This window comes from Emys orbicularis, chromosome 8 (genome assembly GCF_028017835.1).
Source record: "Emys orbicularis isolate rEmyOrb1 chromosome 8, rEmyOrb1.hap1, whole genome shotgun sequence".
Lineage (NCBI taxonomy): Eukaryota > Metazoa > Chordata > Testudines > Emydidae > Emys > Emys orbicularis.
In genome coordinates, this window is record NC_088690.1 from 31,509,388 (window position 1) to 31,531,255 (window position 21,868).

Genomic DNA, 21,868 nt, shown 5'->3' on the forward strand with positions numbered 1-21,868 from the left:
CATTCCACAGTGCCTGGGAGTGCATAATTTCAGACAGATGGGTCCTTGAGATCATCAGATCCAGATATTTCATCCACTTCACCTCCCTATCCCCTCCACAACACCCTTCCCCATCCCTCTTCGGAGACCCTTCTCACAAGAGTCTACTATGGTAGGAGATAGACTCCTGCAGTTAGGAATCATAGAACCAGTACCTCAGCATCTACGAGGCAAGGGGTTCTACTCGTTACTTCCCAATTCCCACCAGGAAAGGATTTCAGAGCTCTCAGCAAGTTCGTCAAAACTCAAAAGTTCAAGATGGTCACCCTATTGACGATCATTCCATCACCGGAACAGGGAGACTGGTTTTCGGCCATCAACCTACAAGATGCCTACTTTCACATCTCAATACTACTAGCTCACAGATGTTTCCTCAGTTTCACTCCTCCCCTTCGGACTTCCATCGGCACCCAGAGTATTTTCCAAAGTTCTCTCAGTTGTGGCTGCCTAGCTACGATCTCAAGGGATAATGATCTACCCTTACCTGTGCGATTGTCTCCTGAGAACCCAGTAGCTTCAGGAGGCTCGTCGAGCCACTGAAGACACAATATGCTTGTTCACGGAGCTGGGCCTGCAGATCGGTTCCCAGAAGTTGACCCTCACACCAGGGGAATGCCTAGAATTCACAGGGGCTGACCTAGATGAGCTATAGGCCAAAGTCTTCCTACATCAGGACAAATTTCTATCCCTGGTGTCGCTTATAGACATGGCTCAATGCAGTCCTCAAGTGCCAGCAAGAATCTGCCTCCAGCTCCTGGGGCATATGGCAGCTGGCACAGCAGTGATTTCACACACCAGACTTCACATGCGATGCCTACAGCTGTGGTTCAGCTCGGTTAACAGACCAAACAGGGACATTCTGGACAAAGCCCTGTCACTGCCCACCAGGATCAAGAACTCCATGGACTGGTGGAAGAACCTGGCCAATGCATGCGAAGGGATCCCCTCCTTACAGGCGCCACCTTCATAACTCCTTAACAGTGACACATCCCTTCATAGGATGGAGCATGCATTTAAACAATATCACAACGGAAGGCAAATGGTCACCTGCAGAGACGTCCCTGCACATCAATCTCCTTAAGTTGAGAGCGGTGAGGAACGCCTGTGCCAATTTCCTCCCACTGATAACAGGATCACATATAAAGGTCCTGATGGACAACATAGTCTGCATGTATTATATCAACCGCCAGGGAGGAGCCAGATCACCCTTTCTATGCACAGAGTCAATGAAACTGTGGAACTGGTGTATCTCTCAAAACATCACCTTATCCGTGGCTTACCTCCTGGGCATGCAGAAAGTGGTAGCGGACAAGTCAATCGCCCTTTCTTGCATGACCACAAGTGGGAGATGCATCCATCAGTACTTCATGGCTTGTTTGCACAGTGGGCAACACCGTCCATGGATCTGTTCACCACTTACCAAAACAGGAAGTGTCCATCGAACTGTTCCAGGACGGGTATTGAACGGCACTCTCTGGGCAATGCTCTCTCCTCTCATGGGACAAGGACCTTCTTTACGTCTTCTTTCCATTTCCTCTTCTGCTGAAGGTCCTGCTAAAGATAAAGAGCGACGGAGCTTATGTAATTTTGATTGCTCCCACGTGGCTGAGACAGACCTGGTACCCTTACCTGCAGCTCGCAATGTGCCCACTGATTTTCCCTTCCAGCCACTCTGCACCTTCCCTCTCTCAGGACACAGGGTATACCATACATCCCAACTTGGGGAACTTCCACCTCAAGGCATGGATCCTATGTGTTCCAGCACCTAGAAAGCTCATGCTCAAAGGAAGTGCAAGAGGTTCTACTACACAGTAGAAAGTCCTCCGCAAGACGCACTTACCTGCAGAAATGGTCCAGGTTCCAGATTTGGTGCACGTCCCAACAAATTTCTCCAGTGTCAGCAACTCTTTCCCATATTCTGGAATATGCCCTGACCCTTAAAAAATCGGGGGTTATCCCTAAGGTCTCTTAGGGTCTACCTAGCAGCTGTTACAGCATTTCACCAACCCATAGAGGGGTACTCGGTACTATTGCATCCAATATTGCAGTAGTTATATTATTTAGAACCTGGCTAACTCAAGGACATTATCTCTGTGCACTACTGTGATGAAACAATTTTGCTGACCATATGGAAGCATGCTCTTCAAGATTGCAAGTAAGTCCTTTTCAGTGGAGGCTCCCTTGACAATGGGGCTTTCTTCATCTGGTGCTCCATGGATCCAGAAATATACTAAACTGAAGTGTGTAGTGCAAGGCATATCTTTTTGCAATAAATAACCATCAGTAAATTATGTATTATGGTTGGCTGATATGGCACAGTGAGGCAAACAATTTCTGAAGTCTGTTGTGCACAGTTTACTGTGATGCATTTACCAGGTTATTTCCCCCAAGTACTACAGCACAGTGGGTGCATAAACATAAATGGGGGAGGCATGAATCTGAAGTCAACTCAAATACCCTACTGGTACGTTCCTTTAAAAAAAAGTAAGTCACTGCAATTTGGGCCATGTATCTTATTTTGTACTGCATGATCATCTTCCAAATGTGAGGTCCGCTTAGAACTTGATCAGCTCTTGTCTAAGGGCTAGTTCATGCCTTGGTATGATCTAAGAACATAAGAACGGCCATACTGGGTCAGACTTAAGGTCCACCTAGCCCAGTAACCTGTCTTCCAACAGTGGCCAGTGCCAGGCGCCCCAGAGGGAATGAACTGAATAGGTAATCATCAAGTTATCCATCCCCTGTCGCCCATTCCTAGCTTCTGGCAAACAGAGGCTAGGGACACCATCCCTGTATAGATTTAGATTGTCATGTTGAGCTTTTGGGCTTAAATTAATTTTTCCTAGTAATAAGCTCCAGAGAAGAATGCAGATGTACCTTAAACTAAACATAGTGCTGAAATGCAGTCTGGCTGATGGTCCATCCAAAAATTAAAATTTTGTTCCTTTTGAGCAAATGGTCCACCAGTTTTGATGCCTTCATGTCCCTGTAAAATAGATCCTATAAAAAACCAGCGTTTCACCTAACGCATTTGAAGAAAAAATCGTTCCCTTGTGGAAAATCTGTTGGAATCTGAATACAGATTGATGGATTTGGTCCCTGTTGCTCACTGCTGAGGGAACTCTGTATTGCCTTCAAACTATGTTTCAGGCTAACAGAAAATACTAATTAAAATGTTGTTTGTATTGATCATATTTCTGACTTTGCTTTCTTTGCCTTTCTGATTGCTACTTTCTGCTTCATATTTTTTTAGCTTTAAATTGTGGCTCTCTAAGATGAGTCAATTGCCACGTGCTTCTAAATAAAGTATCCTTTTCAGTTAGTCATATGTTTTTTGGTAATATTCATAGTGATAGATTTTTATCATAATGCATTGTTCGGTTTTACTTAATGAATGGAACATATTATTGGAAGCTAAGCATCAGCCATTCCAAACAGTATTGGAATATTGACTGTTTGTTACTTTTGTAGGTGCGATTTGTGAAGAATGTAACTTCCTGGAAGGAAATGAAACCAGGATTTTATCATGGACATATATCTTACTTGGATTTTGCAAAGTAAGTTACCCAATGATTTGTTTCATCTACAATGGTTGATACTGTTTATATTCTTAAAACTACACAGTAGATAAAATATTTCCTTCCGAAACTTGATAGTTTTACCAGCTTTCAGTTGTGGAGTCCAGTAGTTCAAGTAGATTATGTAGATCCATCTTAAATATTACTGCCCTCTAGTGATCAGAATCTGACAACTGTTTTTAAAAAAATTCAAACATTGAGTGTCCTTCAAAATAGCAATATTCCCTTTAGATTTTTAATACAACTTTGTCCTGTTTATTGCACGATAAAAAAGAATTAGCTCATTGTTTAGGACCTGACTCCACAAGTTAGCAACATTATTCCTTGGTTGAGCAACAGGAGTGCCTTTGCCTGAGAATTTCAGCTCGCTCTTCTGAATACTGAGTGTGTCATCCTAGTGATATGCTTCACAGGCTGAGAAGTTTAGACGCAATCTAACATACCACATCTAATAAGTAACACCATATAACTGGTATTCAGTTAGGTTACTTTGAAGTTTGTGGCTCTTCATGTTCACAATACATTTTAAACTTTTTTAAATTTAGTTTTTAACATGCCACAGTTAATAACATACCAATACATTAAAGCAGTCACTTTTGTGCTATACACTAATACTATCTTTACAAAAATACATTGAAAATACACTGAATAATGATCCCCTTTGTAGAGCTTAATCCTGCTCCCACTGAAGTCAATAATAAAACTCCTATTGACTTCAGTGGTGCAAGATCATGCCCATATTCCCCATCACTTGTGTTCCTCCTCCTTTCCACTCAGACAATTAACTAAGACCTCAGAGGGTAAAGATCTTTTGGTTTGTAGCCTTTAAACCCCTCTCTAGAAGTAATTTTTAATTATAACTTTTTATTTAAAAAAAAAAGTAAAAGTAAAATGGGGGAGCATCATAAACTCCCAATTTAGCTTATCTCTAATAGAAAGTCCGAAAAGCCACTATGTCAGCTGGAAATTACCAGTGGGCAGCAGCTGAAATTTCAAGATTGCTAAAAGAAACAGAAGGAGAGAAACCTTAATTTAAAAAAAAAAATCATGAAATAAAATGAAGAAACCCTGTGCTTCACATTGCATCAACCTCCTCTCCCACCTTTTAAAAAAAGTTAAAATACTATATTAATGGACTTTTTGACTTGAACCCTTAATGGAATAACAGCCTTGTGAACAGCTAGGTGAATATTATTCTTTACATTACTCAAGGCATAAAGCTGAAAACATCTTCTGGAACTTTCCAGATTAAAATAATTATTGTACCTGTAGAAAGGCATCTAAGGGCACGTCTTCACTACCCGCCGATCCGGCGGGTAGCAATCGGTCTATCGGGGATCGACTTACCGCGTCTAGTGAAGACGCGATAAAATCGATCCCTGATGGCTCTACCGTCGACTCCGGAAATCCACCGCGGCAAGAGGCGGTAGCGGAGTCGACGGCGGCGCGGCAGCGGTTGACTTGCCGCCGTCCTCACAGCCAGGTAAGTCGACCTAAAATACGCCACTTCAGCTACTCTATTCACGTAGCTGAAGTTGCGTATCTTAGGTCGACCCCCCGCTGTAGTGTAGACCTAGCCTAAACAATTTCACAGATTTCATTCATGTTCATATTTCCTTCCAGGGCTGTGTTATCCTTGTGTTTTGCTGTTTGTTGCCCTTTTACCTAAATGCCTAATTTTCCCCCACAACAGCTTCCTTTCTCTTATTTGTGGTTTTCATTATTAAAATCATATATTCAGTATTGTGGTTGCTCTTTGCTTTTGACCTATACTTTTAAAGAAACTGTGAGTATGTTCTGCATTCTTGTAATTGTCAAGTGTACAAATATATGTCATAACACAATCCAGCTCCAAGGAGCTTTGCATTAGTCAGTCAGAATGGTCATTATAAGACCAAATGTTCAGGCCTCTGTCCAGGTCTGTCATTAGTCTGGCCCCAAAATAACATTCTTAGGTAGCACAGGGGCCTTAAACAATCTTGAAAAGTCACTGACAAATCAGTTACAGTGGACTATTATCAGCAGGAGGAAAAAAAACAAAAACACTAACCCAGGAACCTATCCTTGCAACCAACCCCGTTGCCAACTCTGTCCACATATCTATTCAAGGGACATCATCATAGGATGTAATCACATCAGCCACACCATCAGGGGCTCGTTCACCTGCACATCTACCAATGTGATATATGCCATCATGTGACAGCAATGCCCCTCTGCCATGTACATTGACGAAACCGGATTGTGTCTACTCAAAAGAATAAATGGACACTAATCAGACGTCAAGAATTATAACATTCAAAAACCAGTCGGAGAACACTTCAACCTCCCTGTACGCTCAATTACAGACCAAAAAGTGGCAATTCTTCAACAAGAAACAATTCAAAAATAGACTCCGAGAAACTGCAGAGCTGGAATTAATTTGCAAACTGGACACCATCAAATTAGGCCTGAATAAGGACTGGGAGTGGATGGGTCATTACACAAACTAAAAACTATTTCCCCATGCTAATTCTCCCCCCTACTGTTACTCACACCTTCTTGTCAACTGTTTGAAATGGGCCATCCTGATTACCACTATAAAAGTGATTTTTCCTCCTGCTGATAATAGCCCACTGTAATTGATTTGTCTTGTTAAAGTTGGTAAGGCAACCCCCATCTTTTCATGTTCTCTTTATATGTATATCTTCCTACTGTATTTTCCACTCCATGCATCCGATGAAGTGGGTTTTAGCCCACGAAAGCTTATGTCCAAATAAATTTGTTAGTCTCTAAGGTGCCACAAGTACTCCTCATTCTTTTTGCTGATACAGACTAACACAGCTACCACTCTGAAGCCTGTAATAGAAAATGAAGTGTTGGTTTCTGCTTGTATCAAGAACACCCACATTTTATAATCCTAGCCAAATGACAGTCCCTGAGCACCTCCCCTTCCTTGTAGTGTGTATCTCTGTCCTTGGCATCATGCCAGGAATACCACTTACTTCACTAGTGCATAGCACAGTTAGAACAGCAACAACTGCAGGAAGCAGGAAAAGAAGACCGAACCTCCTGAGGGCTTCTGTGGTGTGAATATTTGGTTGCTAGACCGAGGGAAGGAATTTCTAAGGTCAGGTTACTTATATTAAAACTTTCTACACCTAGTATGGAAGCAGGCAGGATGTAATTATTGACATTTCAATATTGTTTTAGCTCAAAGACACGGGTTGGATTATATTAAAAACAAACAAAAAATCATACAGACACACACAGAATTGACTTACCTGGTGTGTGGCTTGGTTTTTTGTGTTTGTCTTTTTCCTGTAAACAAGAATCTATTGTGTTAACATTTCTGGAACCCTCCATCACAAGGTAGAGAATATCTCTGTTTTCAATACTTTTTTTCATCTGTCCTTTTTCAGACAGCACTCTTCTGTTCTTTCAAACAGTAATATATAGCCCTAATGTGAAATATTGACTTCCTGGCACTAAAGATTAAAATTTCCTGTCTGTAATATGTATACACTTTTACTTTTACCTAATGTCAGTAAATACATTTTTGAGATACTGCAGAAAAAACGTTGGTTTGACATTTTTATTTATTTATTTTCTATTTCAGATTTGGTGTTAAAAAGAAACCAATTTACATTAATGTCATAAGAGATCCTATAGAACGACTAGTTTCTTATTATTACTTTTTGCGGTTTGGAGATGATTACAGACCAGGGCTACGAAGGCGAAAACAGGGGGATAAAAAGGTAACCTAAGCTTTAGATTCTGCTTTCATATTTTATTCGTACTAAAGTTGATCTGAAAACAGCTTTAAAATATGGTCTGGCAAAAGCCATATTCCTTTAATAAAAAAAAAAAAAAAAAAAAGTTTCCAAAATATTAGTGGGTTTAAGGTTGAAATTACACCATTGAATTTGTGTGAAGTTTGAAAATCAGAGCTGTTCTTGGATCAACAATGGTGATGCTGGTGATTTTGGTAGGGGGCATGCTCCATTTCATGTTGGTTTTGAACCAAGGTGTACAACTCCATATGCTGTTAGACCTTTGAAAAAGTGCAAATCCAAGATTCTGACCTCTTGTCAACAACCGTTTATTTGAATGACTAATTCTGAGAAAAACAACTGAAAGAATTTTCTTGAAACTTTGCAAACAAATTAATTTAGGGCTAAAAAGTCTGAAAAATCTCAGCTCAGATGTCATTGTTGTAAATATTCAAGGCTGTAAGCATCAAATGAAAAGACTATTCTATGAGAGGCATCCAGAAATCCATTCCTGTAAGAAGCTGAACTGAACCTGCACTCAAAAGCTATCATGCTAACAGAACATGCTATCATACTGTTGATTTTGAACACTTAATATTGTAATAGGACTTTAACGTATGCAAGGTGCACTATTTGAAAATTGTGGTGTTCAAGAGATACATGTTCTGCACTTTCCCACCCTTCCTTAGAGCTGACCTGGACTGACCTAATTTAGCATATTCAAACAGCAAAACCTCACTTGCTCAAGCATGGTTACAGCTTCCTGTTAATTCCATAATTTATTTATCCCAGGATGCATTTATATATCTACTATAATATATATACCGTTGGAATGCCTCACTTTGGATCGTACTTGCATATAAGTAAGCAAAGTAATGTAATATATTTGCTGAATGCAGTTTTTAAAGAGGTTGAATTTGACCCAAAATATAAGTTTTGTAAAAGTAAGCTTTTTCAAAACTTAAGAACTGAAATTTTTCCATTCTTTTTTTTTTTCTTCAATTTCAGTGGAAACACAGGATTTTTAAACAAAAAACTTTTTCTGCAATGTTTGCAATCTAAATAGTGCACCATTATGCTAATACCTTGGAAAACTGAAAGTGAAACTGACTAAACAAAAGTCAAACCAAATAGATTATTTTCATTATGCAAGCTGAGCCAAATGCAAAGAAACAATGACATAGTAAGTAAGTTTTTACTTTTTAAAATTAGCTTTTTTTTTTTTTTTTTTGGCAAGACCACTAATCTGGAAGCCGCTGCTCCTCCTTGCTTCCTTAGTTAGAATTAGCTCTCCCTCTGTTACTAAGGTTTTGGCTCCATCTGCTGCCCCTGCATCCCACCTCCACTCACCAGACTCTACCATGTGAGTAGAGAGAGGGTTCTGCAAATAAAGACATTTGTGTTTTAAGTGTGGGGTTTTTACCTGTAAGCTTTCGAACATTCTGAACTTTATTTCAAGTGTGTTACCTTCAAATGTTGCAAAGCCTTGATTGTAACAGCATATGCGCTAAGTTTGAAGATAACTTGAAGATTGCTTGTGTTCCTGAGTACAAGCAACTGTTCAGGTGCTTTTACTGTTGAAAAGCATTTTTAACATTTAACCAACTCAAAATATGCCTAATGAATTTCCTGTAAGCTTTCCTTAGGTAAAAAATCTTTTCTAGGTTAAAGAATAAGTATGAAAACTTCAAGCAGAACAGTATCTGAAAATAAGAATTTAAAATGTGTCCTTTGTAGACTTGCTATAGTGATGGTATGATATATCCGATTTTTTTTTTTTTAAGGAGGGGGAGTATAGGTCTTGACTTTATAACCTACTCTGTTCCTTTGTGTATAGCTGCTTTTACTCCACTGATAGTTAAAAAGTACTAAATCATCACCTTTTACAGATTGTGGGCACTAAGTCCACCTCTGTGCATTCTCTGCTATGATCTGTCCTGAAGTGATATAGGAAGACATTAGATCCAGGGTTTTCATTATTTTCAACCTCAAACAATGATTGGAAATGGTTGGGGAAAAAGTCATTTGGCAAATTAAATATTGAATTATTGTTATTTCACTGGACATGTATCTGACAGAATTAAAACTAGTATTGTATAATAAAACTGTTCCACTTACAGTATACCGTTTTGTCTTCTATCAGACCCTGGATATGAAAGGAATACTTTGATATCTTAAGGTTGCTTTAAAAAAAATCACATCAGTTAAGGCATTAAATTGACTCAATTTTTTTCCCTCTCTCTTGCGTTTGCAGTAAAAAAAATTAATATTGACTGGATAGATTTGTCTGATTGCCAGAAGCTGAGAGTGGACAGCAGGATGGATCACTTGATGATTGCCTGTTCTGTTCATTCCCTCTGAAGCACCTGACATTGGCCACTTTCAGAAGGACAGGGTACTGAGCTAGATGGACCTTTTGGTCTGACCCACTGTGGCCAGTCTTATATTCTTACGTAACTCCATGAAGACTTTCACTTTTAAAACATTATTTAAGACCACCTTGAAAAATGTCCACTTTATAAAACTTCTCATACATGGATTTTTGATTCAATTGAACTCAGATTAAACAAAGAGTATACATATATTAGTGTAGCATATATTAGTTGGACATGGAGAGTAAAGCTCTAAGATAGACTTGGGATAACAATAAATCTTCCTTACAACTGAAGAGTCTAAAGTTCATTGAAAACTCCCTGACCTAATGTTTTGTGGAGGTGTAAATTCTGTTAGCAGTGCAGACTCAGCACAGCCAAGAGTGAATGGACTGAATTCTATTCTATTCTATTCTATGTGTGGGTTGTTTACTTCTAATTCCCTTATGCAAAGCTACTGAAGGTAGTGAGGTTACAGTGTCATTGGAGGCATAATTTGGCCTGCAGAACTTTTCGCTGGTGGAGATGTCTGAGGTAAAGAGAACTAACTGTGATTCCAGGATAAGTTTACTGGACTGGAAGTTAATTAAAAAACAAAAAATAAAAACACCATTTTAGGTGTAATTTGTAATCTGAACACATCTGGTGTGCATTTATTAAGAACCAATAAGCCAAAAACCCACAATGCCACTTCTATGGAATCTCTTTTCAGAATAGAATGCACTTTAAATAACTTCCTTCAGAGATTAGAGCTATTATCATTAGTTTCAATTTAAACCTTCCTAATGTGTTACTTAATAATTCTCTGTTCTTGTACTTCAGGCTCTTGTTTTCAATCTTTTATCATGTCACTTTAGCTAACATAAATGTATTTTGATTTTAGATATTACTGGTTTTGCCATACGCGTTTGAATTGTCCCACAAGCACTCTATTCTACCCAGATAAAATTTTGTCACCAAGCTTTAATTTCTTTCACGGTTTGTAATAATTCAGATTATAATGCTGCCCATGCAACCTTTTCAAAGTGTTTTGAGGAAGCTTTACTTAACAAAAGGATGACAATTTTACTTGCATCAGATATAAAATTCAGAGTATCCATCACCATAATAATTTACTATATATCTCTGAATCCCATCTGAATTGTGTCATTGTACATATGACTTTAGATAACTTCCAAAGAGCCACTAATTTAAGCATTAACAGTACTATAGCATCTTCTGCATGTTTCTTTCAGCAAGACAGTTTAGCTGCTTATTTGATATGATTTTTCTTGATACAATCCAAAATCAAAAACTTACATTTAGAAAACCAGTTAAGATTGCTAAGAGTTAAGTTTTTCTCTTATCAATCACGTTCCTTAAAAATTGTTAAGTAAATAAGCAACTAGTTAAGGATGATATAACTTTACCCAGCCTACATCTGTATAACGAGCTTCTAAGCTTGTCACTCTGAAGCCTAGAATGTTTGTTGAGTCGAAAGCAATAGAAATATCCACAATCATGTTCAGAATATTACCAGGTTTAGTCATCACTGGATTTCACAGTCTGTTACCACCCAACTTAAGTTCTCAGCCATATTTGGCTTTTCTTACACACATGACTTTACAAATTACCCCCATGTGACAGCACAGGCTTTCTAGTAATAATAATTCTTACCAAGTTCCAAATGCATATTCATTACAGTACAGCCTTAACTCTAACCCAAAAGAAATACTGCTCTTTTATCAGTAAACTCACAGAAAGCACAAACCCTTCTAAAAGATGCCAATAATTACGTACATGTTGACCAGCCTCAAATGTAGGTCCACGTGTATGTCTAATGTAATTATAAGCTGACTATGTTATATGCTTTTCTTATTAAACAACATTCAAAACATTATTATCAAGGAACAACAATGTGAAGTATTTGATAAAATAGTGCCATTGTTTTGGTAAACAAATGTAATCTAATTCCAAACTAAAATTATTGAGGGACAGAAATAACCATTATAATGGAAGCTGGTTATATCCTTAATTAGTCTCTCTGTACCTTACAACCATCACCACCACCATTATGCGTATGCAGATGGAGTTCATCATTATCCATTTTCCAAAATAGAAAAGTGTTTTGCATGGCAGTTCCTCTTACTGATATCCCATCATGGTTTAAGGGAATTCTAATAGAGGTTCAGCTAGTATAGAGGACTTACAGTGTACAGTAATTTGAGTGGCATTCTTATTTTGCTACATGGACAGGGAAGAACTATTATCTTTCTGTTGAACATCCCAGAGTAAAATGAATACCTTGGCTATGAGAACAGAATCTCTTAAGTACAAAAGTTTCTATGTTCGAATTTCTGTTGATATAGCTGTCAAGATGTAGGTGGAGGAGAGAATGGGAGGTGGATGTCTTCATTTTGTTTTATTTAGGAAATTATTTAGCTGTTTTTAGCTTTAACTACAAAGTGACCTGTGGTGATGGAGAAATCTTATCGGCTGATAAATTCCAACTCATATTTGGCATATGTCTGCACAGGTCGGGAAATGTGCCCAGGACAGGTCAATGCTTAGATATGTTGATTGATGCTGTATAAATACTTAGAGTGGATAAATAGCACTCATGAAAGAGGAAAAAAGAAAATCATCTTTTTCCTCTGTCATTTCAAGCATAAATCTTTCTCTCTGGCAACTTTTAAGATGCTAACTGCCTCACTCTGAGCTGGGCAGATTCTTAAATTGTTTTGTGACTCAGGTTAAAACGTGTTTATCTTTCAGAAAAGCATCATTTCAGTGAGATGCCACATTGTTATCAGTGCTGAATTGTGAACACCTTAAAGTTCTGCACTAGGGAAAATGCTCAAATATATTTTACTGAAGTATGGGCAAAGCTTTATTTGGAAATGCATGATTTTACCAAACTGCAGCAATTTCAAGCAATCTGCTTGTAAGTGTCTGCATCTTGGGTTGGATTCCTAACAACAGTTACAAGAGCGGTAGAGTCCTAAATCTTACTGGGTCTATAGTCAGTTAAAATTAAACAAATGCAAGTCTTATATTTTTTAAATCTTTTCCCCAATTTATTTTCACTTTATAGGTTTGATGAACTTATCAAAACAGTAATGTTTTTAATTGCACAGAACACAAGAAATATTGTAAAAAGCTGTCTTCAAAGTATAATATACTTCCACAGAATAAAAACAGTACTGTACTCTAAACGTGTATCCTATACCTGGCTTGGAGAAATCATAAATACTTGAGTTTCTGACTACTGTATGGATAGCATGTTTTTAATACTAATTTCCCTCCAATGTTAATAGAACTTTTATTGTAACTGACATTATAAGCTTGAAACACTATGCTTCACTGCAGGTATCCATGTGTGCAGAATGATGTCGTGTGTCTAGTTTTTTTTTTTTTCTTCAAAGTGAAGTTGGATGTAGTAACTTACTTTCATGTCTACCCTAACTTGGAGCCATAGTATTTTAAGTTCTTCTTGGAGTGCTTGTTCACATCGATTCCAATCAGGTGTGCGCGCGCTGCGTGCACGGTCGTTGGAAATTTTTTCCCTTAGCAGCTCCCGTCGGGTCGGCTAGGGAGCCCCCTGGAGTGGCGCCTTCATGGCACTCAATATATGACCCACCCGACCCCCCTTCAGTTCTTACTTACCGTCCGTGGTGACATTGGAACTGCGTTTCACTTGTTTGCAAGTATTCCCTTAGCCTAATACCTAGTTCTACCCAGTTTCTTGTTTTAGTACAGGGGTTCTCAGGCTTTTGTACTGGTGACCCCTTTCACACAGCAAGCCTCTGAGTGTGACCCCCCCTTATACATTAAAAACACTTTTTTATATATTTAACACCATTATAAATGCTGGAGGCAAATTGGGGTTTGGGGTGGAGGCGGACAGCTCGCGACCCCCCATGTAATAACCTCGCAACCCTCTGAGAGGTCCCGACCCCCAGTTTGAGAACCCTGTTTTAGTAGTTAGTATATTATTGTTTGTAGTTAGCATAGAAATTGGTGCGTGGGATCGTTTCTCTCCCCTCATCCCGCCTTGGGCTTCGGGGCATGCCTCAAGTCCAAGGGTTTGTCTTGCAGCGTATGCCGAAAGCCTATGCCTAATAGTGATCCCCACAACTTGTGCCTGAGGTGTCTAGAAGAGGCCCATCAGTCTGAGCGCTGCAAGATTTGTAAGGCTTTCAAGCCTAGAACTAGAAAGGAGCGTGACTTCTGTTTAAAACAGTTACTGTTGGAAGCTGCACTCCGTCCATGAATCAGTGCCAAGGAAGGACTCTGGCGCGAGAGACCCTCGGCACCGAAGATCCCTGGCACCACAACAAGAAGCAGTCCCCTGGCACTGTTCCACGTCTCCGGTGCCCCACAAGTGCCATAAGACGGTGGACGGAGGGCGCTCTCTTCAGAGAACTGCGACACCATCAGGGGAGGCTTTGCTGCTCCAGAGGAAAGACTCGGCTCCCAAGCACCAAGAGCTTGTGCCGTTGATTCCAGCACCCCAGACAGCACTGTTGAGCCCGGCACTTAGTGACTATCCAGCGGGGCAGTGCCTGGCGGATAGTCAGGAGTTGGAGCCCCCCTCCACTCTGGACACTTTTGAAGCTGCTAAGGAGCTCATTGAAATAACTGCGCCTCAGCCACCGGCTGTTAAAGAGAAGCCTCCAGCACCGCCTAGACGGGTACCATCTAGAGGAAAGCCTGCGATGATAAGGCTCTCTTCGTCGTCGGACTGGCACTGTTCCCGGCACCATTCCAGGTCCCCATCGCCGCAACACGCACTGGCCTCGGTACAAGATCGCATGGCACTGGGAGCCCGACGAGATATATCTCCGGCACCGAGGAGTCGGCACTGATCTAGAACACCCTCACAGGGCCAGCACCAACACATGGCCCCGGAGCACAGCAGCCGTTCCCTGGCACCAGTCTCGGTCGCGGGATAGCCAGCACCGACCTTCGACGCGATCGTCACAGCACCGTTCCCTGACCTCCTCTTCACGGCACCGACTGCCAGTGCAGGGATCATTGGCACCGCCGTGGTCATAGCCCTCGGGATCTTCAGACTTGGAGGCCAACTCATATTACAGTAGACATAGGTCCAGTAAGCACCAAAGAGACGTATAAGTGGCCTGGCAGCCGCAGTGGCCTTCCCCCCCCCCACACACACAAAATGGCCCTTCTGGACCCCCTGGGCTTACCATCAGGCCCAGGGTACCCCTTCGAGGGCTTCTAGGTCAGTGGCCTCAGGACGTCACCCTTCCCGGTCACCGATGGATAGACCTACCCCTCGAGTTATGGAAGCGACCCTCTCCAGACCACCCCCTCATACTACAGGGGAGTCAGCGGAACTGGCTCCAGAACCAGCCATAGCCCAGGACGCATCCAACCAGGTTGGACCAATGGAGAAGTCTAACAGAACCCAGGAACAACCCGGGCAGCTAGAGAGCCATGAGGACCCCTGTACTCCCACGTGCTTCCCCATCATCCTCGCCTAATGAAGCAGTGGCAGGAGCATCAGCTTCAGGTCCTCCACCCATTGACCACAGGGCACACCAGGACCTGCTCTGCCGCATTGCCCGTAACATGACCCTAGAGGTGGAGGAAGTAACCGAATCAGAGGACACAATGGTGGACATTCTCACCCCAGAGGGGTCCTTCCAGAGTGGTGTTACCTATAATAATAATAAGACCCTGTGGCAGACTCCATTCTGCCCACTGCCAGGGGAGTGGAAAGGAAGTAGTTTGTCGCCTCCAAGGGATATGAGTTTTTTATTCTCCCACCTACACCCTTGCTCCCTGGTGGTCTCAGCAGTGAATGAAAAGGTGTGCCAAGGGCAACAGGCACTGCACCCAAGGCTAAGGAGGCCAAATGTACAGACCTCTTTGGCAGGTAAGTATATGCCGCAGGGGGCCTACAGCTGAGGATAGCCAACCAGCAGGCTATCCTCAGCATGTAACTTTAACTCTTGGGACTCTATGTCCAAATACAAAGAGTTGCTCCCTGCAGAGTCAAAGACGTAGTTCTCACCTCTGGTCGAGGAGGGGAAGGCGGTGGCCAGGGCATCCCTACAGGCCTCCCTTGACTCGGCAGTCTCGGTGGCACGTACCATCTCCAATGGAGTGGTCATGAGGAGGACCGCATGGCTCCAAGCTTCCAGTCTTCCCCTGGAAGTTCAACAGACCCTGCCGGACCTTCCCTTTGAGGGCGCAGGACTGTTTTCGGAGCAGACAGACTCGAGGCTCCATAGCCTCAATGGTGAAATCTCTGGGGATGAACTCGCCTGCTACCCAAAGAAAGCCTTTCAAGCCTCAACCCCAGCAGCAGCAGAGACAATATCAGCCTCGCCCAACGTAGGACACATACCGCCGTAGGGAACAATAGGCATAGACCTTCTAACCCGCCTTCAGGCCAGGGGCAGGGCCCGACCAAGCCACCATCGGGACCCAAACAAGGGTTTTGAAGGGACGCCCAAGGACAGCATACCCGCCACTATCCTGGGTCCTTACCTTTCTGAACCGTCTATCCCACTTCTACCGTGTGTGGTCCCATATAACATCGGACCGCTGGGGTCTTCGCCCGGTAGAAGTGGGATATTCGCTCCAATTCTGCTCCTCCCCTCCCTCCCACCCCCTTCCCCATCCCTCTTCAGGGACCCTTCTCATGAGCAAGTCCTTATCCAGGAGGTGCAATCGCTCTTCGCCATAGGGGCAGTGGAGGAGGTTCCTCAGGAGCTATGGGGCAAGGGATTCTACTCCCGCTATTTCCTAATCCCCAAGGCAAAGGAGGGATCTCAGACCCATTTTAGACCTGAGAGGGCTCAGTCAGTTCATGGTAAAGTTGAAGTTCCACATGGTCTCCCTGAGCACGATTATCCCTTCCCTGGATCCAGGGGTCTGGTACGCTGCCCTCGACATGAAAGACACACTTCCATATAGCCATTTGGCTGGCCCACAGATGTTTCCTGAGGTTTGTTGTCGACCACAAACACTATCAGTTCACGGTGCATCGAAGGTCCCCCCCCCCCCCCCCGCGGGTGTTCACCAAGTGCATTTCGGTAGTTGCGGCCTTTCTCCGCGAGAGAAAGGTTTATCCCTACCTCGACGACTGGCTGCTCTGGGGGCGCTCCAGGGAGCAGGTGGAGTCCCAAGTCCAGTTAGTCAGAGAGACCTTCCAGAGACTAGGACTCCTCCTCAGTGTGGACAAGTCGATGCTGTCACCGACCCAACGAATAGAATTCATTGGGGCGATGCTGGACTCGGTTCAGGGAAGAGCAATACTACCAGAGTCCAGATATCAAGCACTGACAGGCATCATTCAGATTATCAGGCAATACCCCATCACAACCATGAGGACATGCCTCAGTCTCCTTGGACACATGGTGGCATGCACCTGTTTGGTCAGGCATGCCAGGCTGAGGCTCAGACCACTCCAGGCATGGCTCACCTCAGCTTATCTCGAGACAGTTCGGACTTGGTAGTAACAGTGCTGGAGCAAGTCTTAAATACCCTATGCTGGTGGCTGGACCCTCGCATGGTCTGCGAAGCAATCCCATTCAGCATCCCTCAACCGTCCATGATCTTAGTAACGGGCGCGTCAGACCTGGGTTGGGAGGCCCACGCAGGAGATCTACAGACACAGGGCCGGTGGTTGCAGTCCTAGATCCTGCTCCACATCAATATAAAGGAGCTCAGAGTGGTGAGACTAGCTTGCCTGACCTTGCGGACCCGATTACAAGGTCAGTGTGTGGCGGTGCTGACCGATAACACCACGGCCATGTTTTACATAAACAAACAGAGCAGAGCCCACTCCTCCCCTCTCTGTTGGGAGGCTCTCCAGCTGTGGGATTTTTGTACAGGACGCCTCCAGGTGAATGGAGTGGGCTATCTCCCTGGAGTACGGAACGAGCTTGCGGACCACCTTAACAGGTTCATGCTACCCTGGGGAGACCATCAAATGTATGCCTTCCTGCCGATACCACTCGTCCACAAGGTACTGCTCAAGTTCCACAGAGACAAGGCGGAGGCAATTCTGCTGGCCCTTGTGTGGCCATACCAGCATTGGTACACCACGCTTCTGGAGCTATCAGTGGACACCCCGATCACTCTACCGCTCCACCCATGGTTAAACCCAATGGAGCTCCAATGCACGTTGAGAGAGGTGCTGCTTGGTAGCAGGAAACCTTCCACCAGGGCCACTTACCTAGCTAAGTGGAAAAGGTTCTCGTGCTGGTGTGAGCAGAGTCCCATACCTCCACTTCAAGCATCTATACCGTTCATCCTGGAGTATTTACTGCATCGGAAGCAGCAAGGTTTGGCAGGATCATCCATCAGAGTACACCTCACGGCCGTCTCGGCATTCCATCCGGGAGAGTTGGAGTGCTCGGTATTCGCCAACCGTATGGTGGGCTGTTTCCTGAAAGGTATGGAAAGACCATATTCACAGTCCCGACCACCGGTACCTGCTTGGGATCTCAATCTGGTCCTCACTAGGCTAATGGGGGGCCCCATTCGAACCACTGGCTACGTGCTCCCTTCTGTATCTCTCGTGGAAGGTGGCATTCCTGGTTGGCATCACATCAGCCAGGAGGGTGTCAGACTTAAAAGCGTTAACCTCCAACCCCTCTCCCTGCCCCCCAGTCTTCCATAAGGACAAAGTACAGCTCAGGCCGCACCCGGCCTTCCTGCGCAAGGTGGTATCCCAATTCCATATTGGCCAAGACATTTTTTTATCAATCTTCTATCCCAAGCCACATGCTACTGCAGAGGCTTCACTCACTAGGTGTGCGTAGAGCGCTAGCATTCTACACTGAGCGCATGAAGCCTTTCAGAAAGTCGAACCAACTGTTTGTAGCAGTGGCAGACCAGATGAAGGGGCTTCAGGTCTCCTCACAACGCATTTCTTCCTGGATCCGTACCTGCTACGACCTTGCTAAGGTTCCAATCCCATCTATTACAGCCCACTCAACACGAGCTCAAGCCTCGTCCGCCGCTTTCCTGACCCAGCTGCCCATCCCAGGAGATCTGCAGAGCGGCAACCTGGTCTTCGGTGCACACGTTTACCACCCACTATGCCATCACCCAGCATGCTAGAGACAACGCAGCTCTCGGTAGAGTGGTGCTCCAGTCAGTGATTCCTTAACTCCAGCCCCTTCCCCCGGGGGAGAGCTTGGGAGTCACCTGATTGGGAATCGACATGAACAAGCACTCGAAGAAGAAAAGACGGTTACTCACCTTCTTGTAACTGTTGTTCTTCGAGATGTGTTGTTCACATCCATTTCAATACCTGCCCTCCTTCCCCTCTGTCGGAGTAGCCGGCAAGAAGGAACTGAAGCGGGGTCGGGTCGGCAAGGTCATATATTGAGCACCATGAAGGCGCCACTCCAAGGGGCTCCCTAGCTGACCCGACGGAAGCTGCTAAGGGAAAAAGTTTCCGACGACTGTGCACGCAGCGTGCACACACCTGATTGGAATGGAAGTGAACAACACATCTCGAAGAATAACAGTTACACGAAGGTAAGTAACCGTCTTTTATAGACTCAGATTTGAAAAGAGATACCAGTAATTTGTTGGTAGGCTCAATAGTCTACCACTATTTTACCATATCTTTTATAAAAACAAAAAATTCACTGTATTATACAGTTATGATCCAATCCCCACTCCATTTTGCAGTAATGTTATTTCAGCATTTGGGACCATTGTTATGATTTTTTTAATAAGGAAAAACTGTAATATTAACAATATATAGTCTTGCTTTTCTGCAGAGGATACAAGCAGGACTTAAAGTAGTCAGTTAATTTCAATCACAAAATGTTAAGACGAATAGATTCTCTTTATACGGTATTTTGAAAACAAAGCTTGAAAAAAAAATACATTTTCTCTTTTCCCCCACATCTTGTATTCCTCTATCCCCAGCACATTTAACAACTAGCCATGGTAAGATGTTTGATATGTAAGGCTGGGGTTTATAGCTCACTGTGCAACTTTGTCTTTGTTCCAGACCTTTGATGAATGTGTAGCAGCTGGAGGCTCAGACTGTGCTCCAGAGAAACTTTGGCTTCAAATTCCATTCTTCTGTGGCCACAGCTCAGAATGCTGGTAGGGAGATAAAATTGGCTTAAGCTGATAATCAAGTATATTATCACTATAATCTATATTTAATAAGTGAATGTGTGGTGGAGGGTTAGATGTTGAGAAAGAATGAGAGCATCTGGAGTATACCAGCATGTAATTCACTGATGTGTACTTTGTGAGTTTACCTTCCAAAGGTATTTGACTTTAAAAGATTCATGCAACTATTTTCCAAGGAATAAGTTTAAAAGACATTTGTTTTGTAATAGACGTTATAGAAGTGTGCAAACAATTCTATAACTAAAAATCAGCATTTCCATTATAGACTCCAGTATTACGGATTCAATAGCCACAACTTCTTGTTGAATCCAGACAAACATGTACACTAAGATTTAGCCGAACTAAGTGTTCTCCTGTTCAAGCTATTTGAGTTTTATACAGAGGGAAAATGATATAAGTAGCTTGGTTTGAGGTGCTGTTTTGCTAAGCTGTTTGCCAAACTCTCAATAATAAATGCAGCTTAGTTGTTAGAAGGTGAAATGAAATTTGATAAGGATTAACTGTACATGTGGATCAAGCATTTTTGTTTCTTATACAAGAGCCATGTACTTTAAGGAAGTCTCCAAGGAATGTAAGTTTGAAAATGACTTATTCGTGTACAACAATTCCATTCAAATCCTTTTAACACTCAGTGATAGAGAAGTTGCTAACTGCTGTCAGTGGAAACAAATATACTGAAAGGTTCTGAGTGAAGACACGGAGCATTATTATCAAGTCTATTATACCTAAATTTGGTGGATTTAATCACAAGCAAAGCAGGTGGCCACTTGGGGACTTGTACTCAAGTGCAAACTCTGTATAATGTGGACAAGCCCCATGTACCCCAGTCTGGCAGCGGGAGCTGAGGAAGAAGAAGCTTTGAGCCCCTCTATCCCCCCTTTCCTCTCTGGCAATGAAACTATAAAAGTGGGAGAGATGACAGCTCTATTCTTTCTCCTCTATAAGGCCAGCTTTGCTTTTATGTGGGTATTTAACTATGGTAATGAATAAGACTTGCTAAATCAGAGGAATTATGAGACGGTATTTATCAGAGCATTAAAAAAGGAGGGCATGTGCCCCCCACACTTCATTTTTTGAGCAGGCAAAAAATGGTAGTTCTGACCACTTAATTCTTGAGGCACAGAAAAAGTAAAAGTTTAGAAATTGAATTAATTAAAGGAATAACCATATAATTGCTAAACCCTAGTGGGTGAGGTGTTAGTATTAGCAAGAGACTGTTGTGAGCAGCTTTGTAAAGCCATAATCCATGACGTTTGGGTTTGGTATTGACATAGTCACAGGTGAGAGAAATTGGGGAGGGGAAGTTAGGTAAAGGAAATTAGAGATGGGTGTGATTTTAAAATGAGTCTCTCTTGCCTGTGCAAAGATGATGTGAAGAAAACTACATCTAGGAATCAAGAATTCTTGGCTGACTTCAGAACCTTGCTGTAATTACTTTTTATCATTTTAGGAATGTGGGGAGCAGATGGGCTTTGGAACAAGCCAAGTACAACCTGATTAATGAATTCTTCCTAGTGGGAGTCACTGAAGAGCTTGAAGACTTTATTATGTTATTGGAGGCAACTTTGCCCCGATTCTTTAGGGGTGCTACAGAACTGTACCGGACAGGTATTTGAATAGCTGTTTTCATTTCTTCCTCACCCCTTTTTCATTTATGCTTTCACATGACCTCTTCAGACCTGAATGAGCAGTCTTGAGTCTCTGCCAGGATTGCTTCTCGATTGATGTTACTATGCAGGAGGCAGAATCATTCCAAAAGAGTTCTATTATCAGTTTTACCATGCAAGCCAAGAATCTTTAGCCCTTACGTGCATTACAGACAACCAGGGTGGAGCATTTGGTCTGTGCAGCAGTTCTGCAGTAATATGACTAACTTACTATTATTTATATATGGTAGGCTTTACTAAGAAAAGGGCCCAGCCCCAAAGAGGAACTGACAGGCTAGGACCTTGATCTTGCAAACTGCTCTGTACTGGAAGATTTCTGCACCCAGGTGGAGCCCCACTAAAGG

The 21,868-nt window shown here is 42.8% G+C and overlaps 1 protein-coding gene across 1 annotated transcript in view; it reads left to right on the forward strand.

The window, feature by feature from the left end:
- The window catches only part of HS2ST1 (heparan sulfate 2-O-sulfotransferase 1), a 161,464-nt gene that overhangs the window by 126,735 nt on the left and 12,861 nt on the right, over positions 1-21,868 (forward strand). Inside the window, exons 3-6 of the mRNA XM_065409556.1 lie at positions 3,511-3,596; positions 7,213-7,351; positions 19,727-19,824; positions 21,308-21,465. Of these exons, the coding sequence (XP_065265628.1) occupies positions 3,511-3,596; positions 7,213-7,351; positions 19,727-19,824; positions 21,308-21,465 (481 nt within the window). The remainder of the gene's footprint in view (positions 1-3,510; positions 3,597-7,212; positions 7,352-19,726; positions 19,825-21,307; positions 21,466-21,868) is intronic.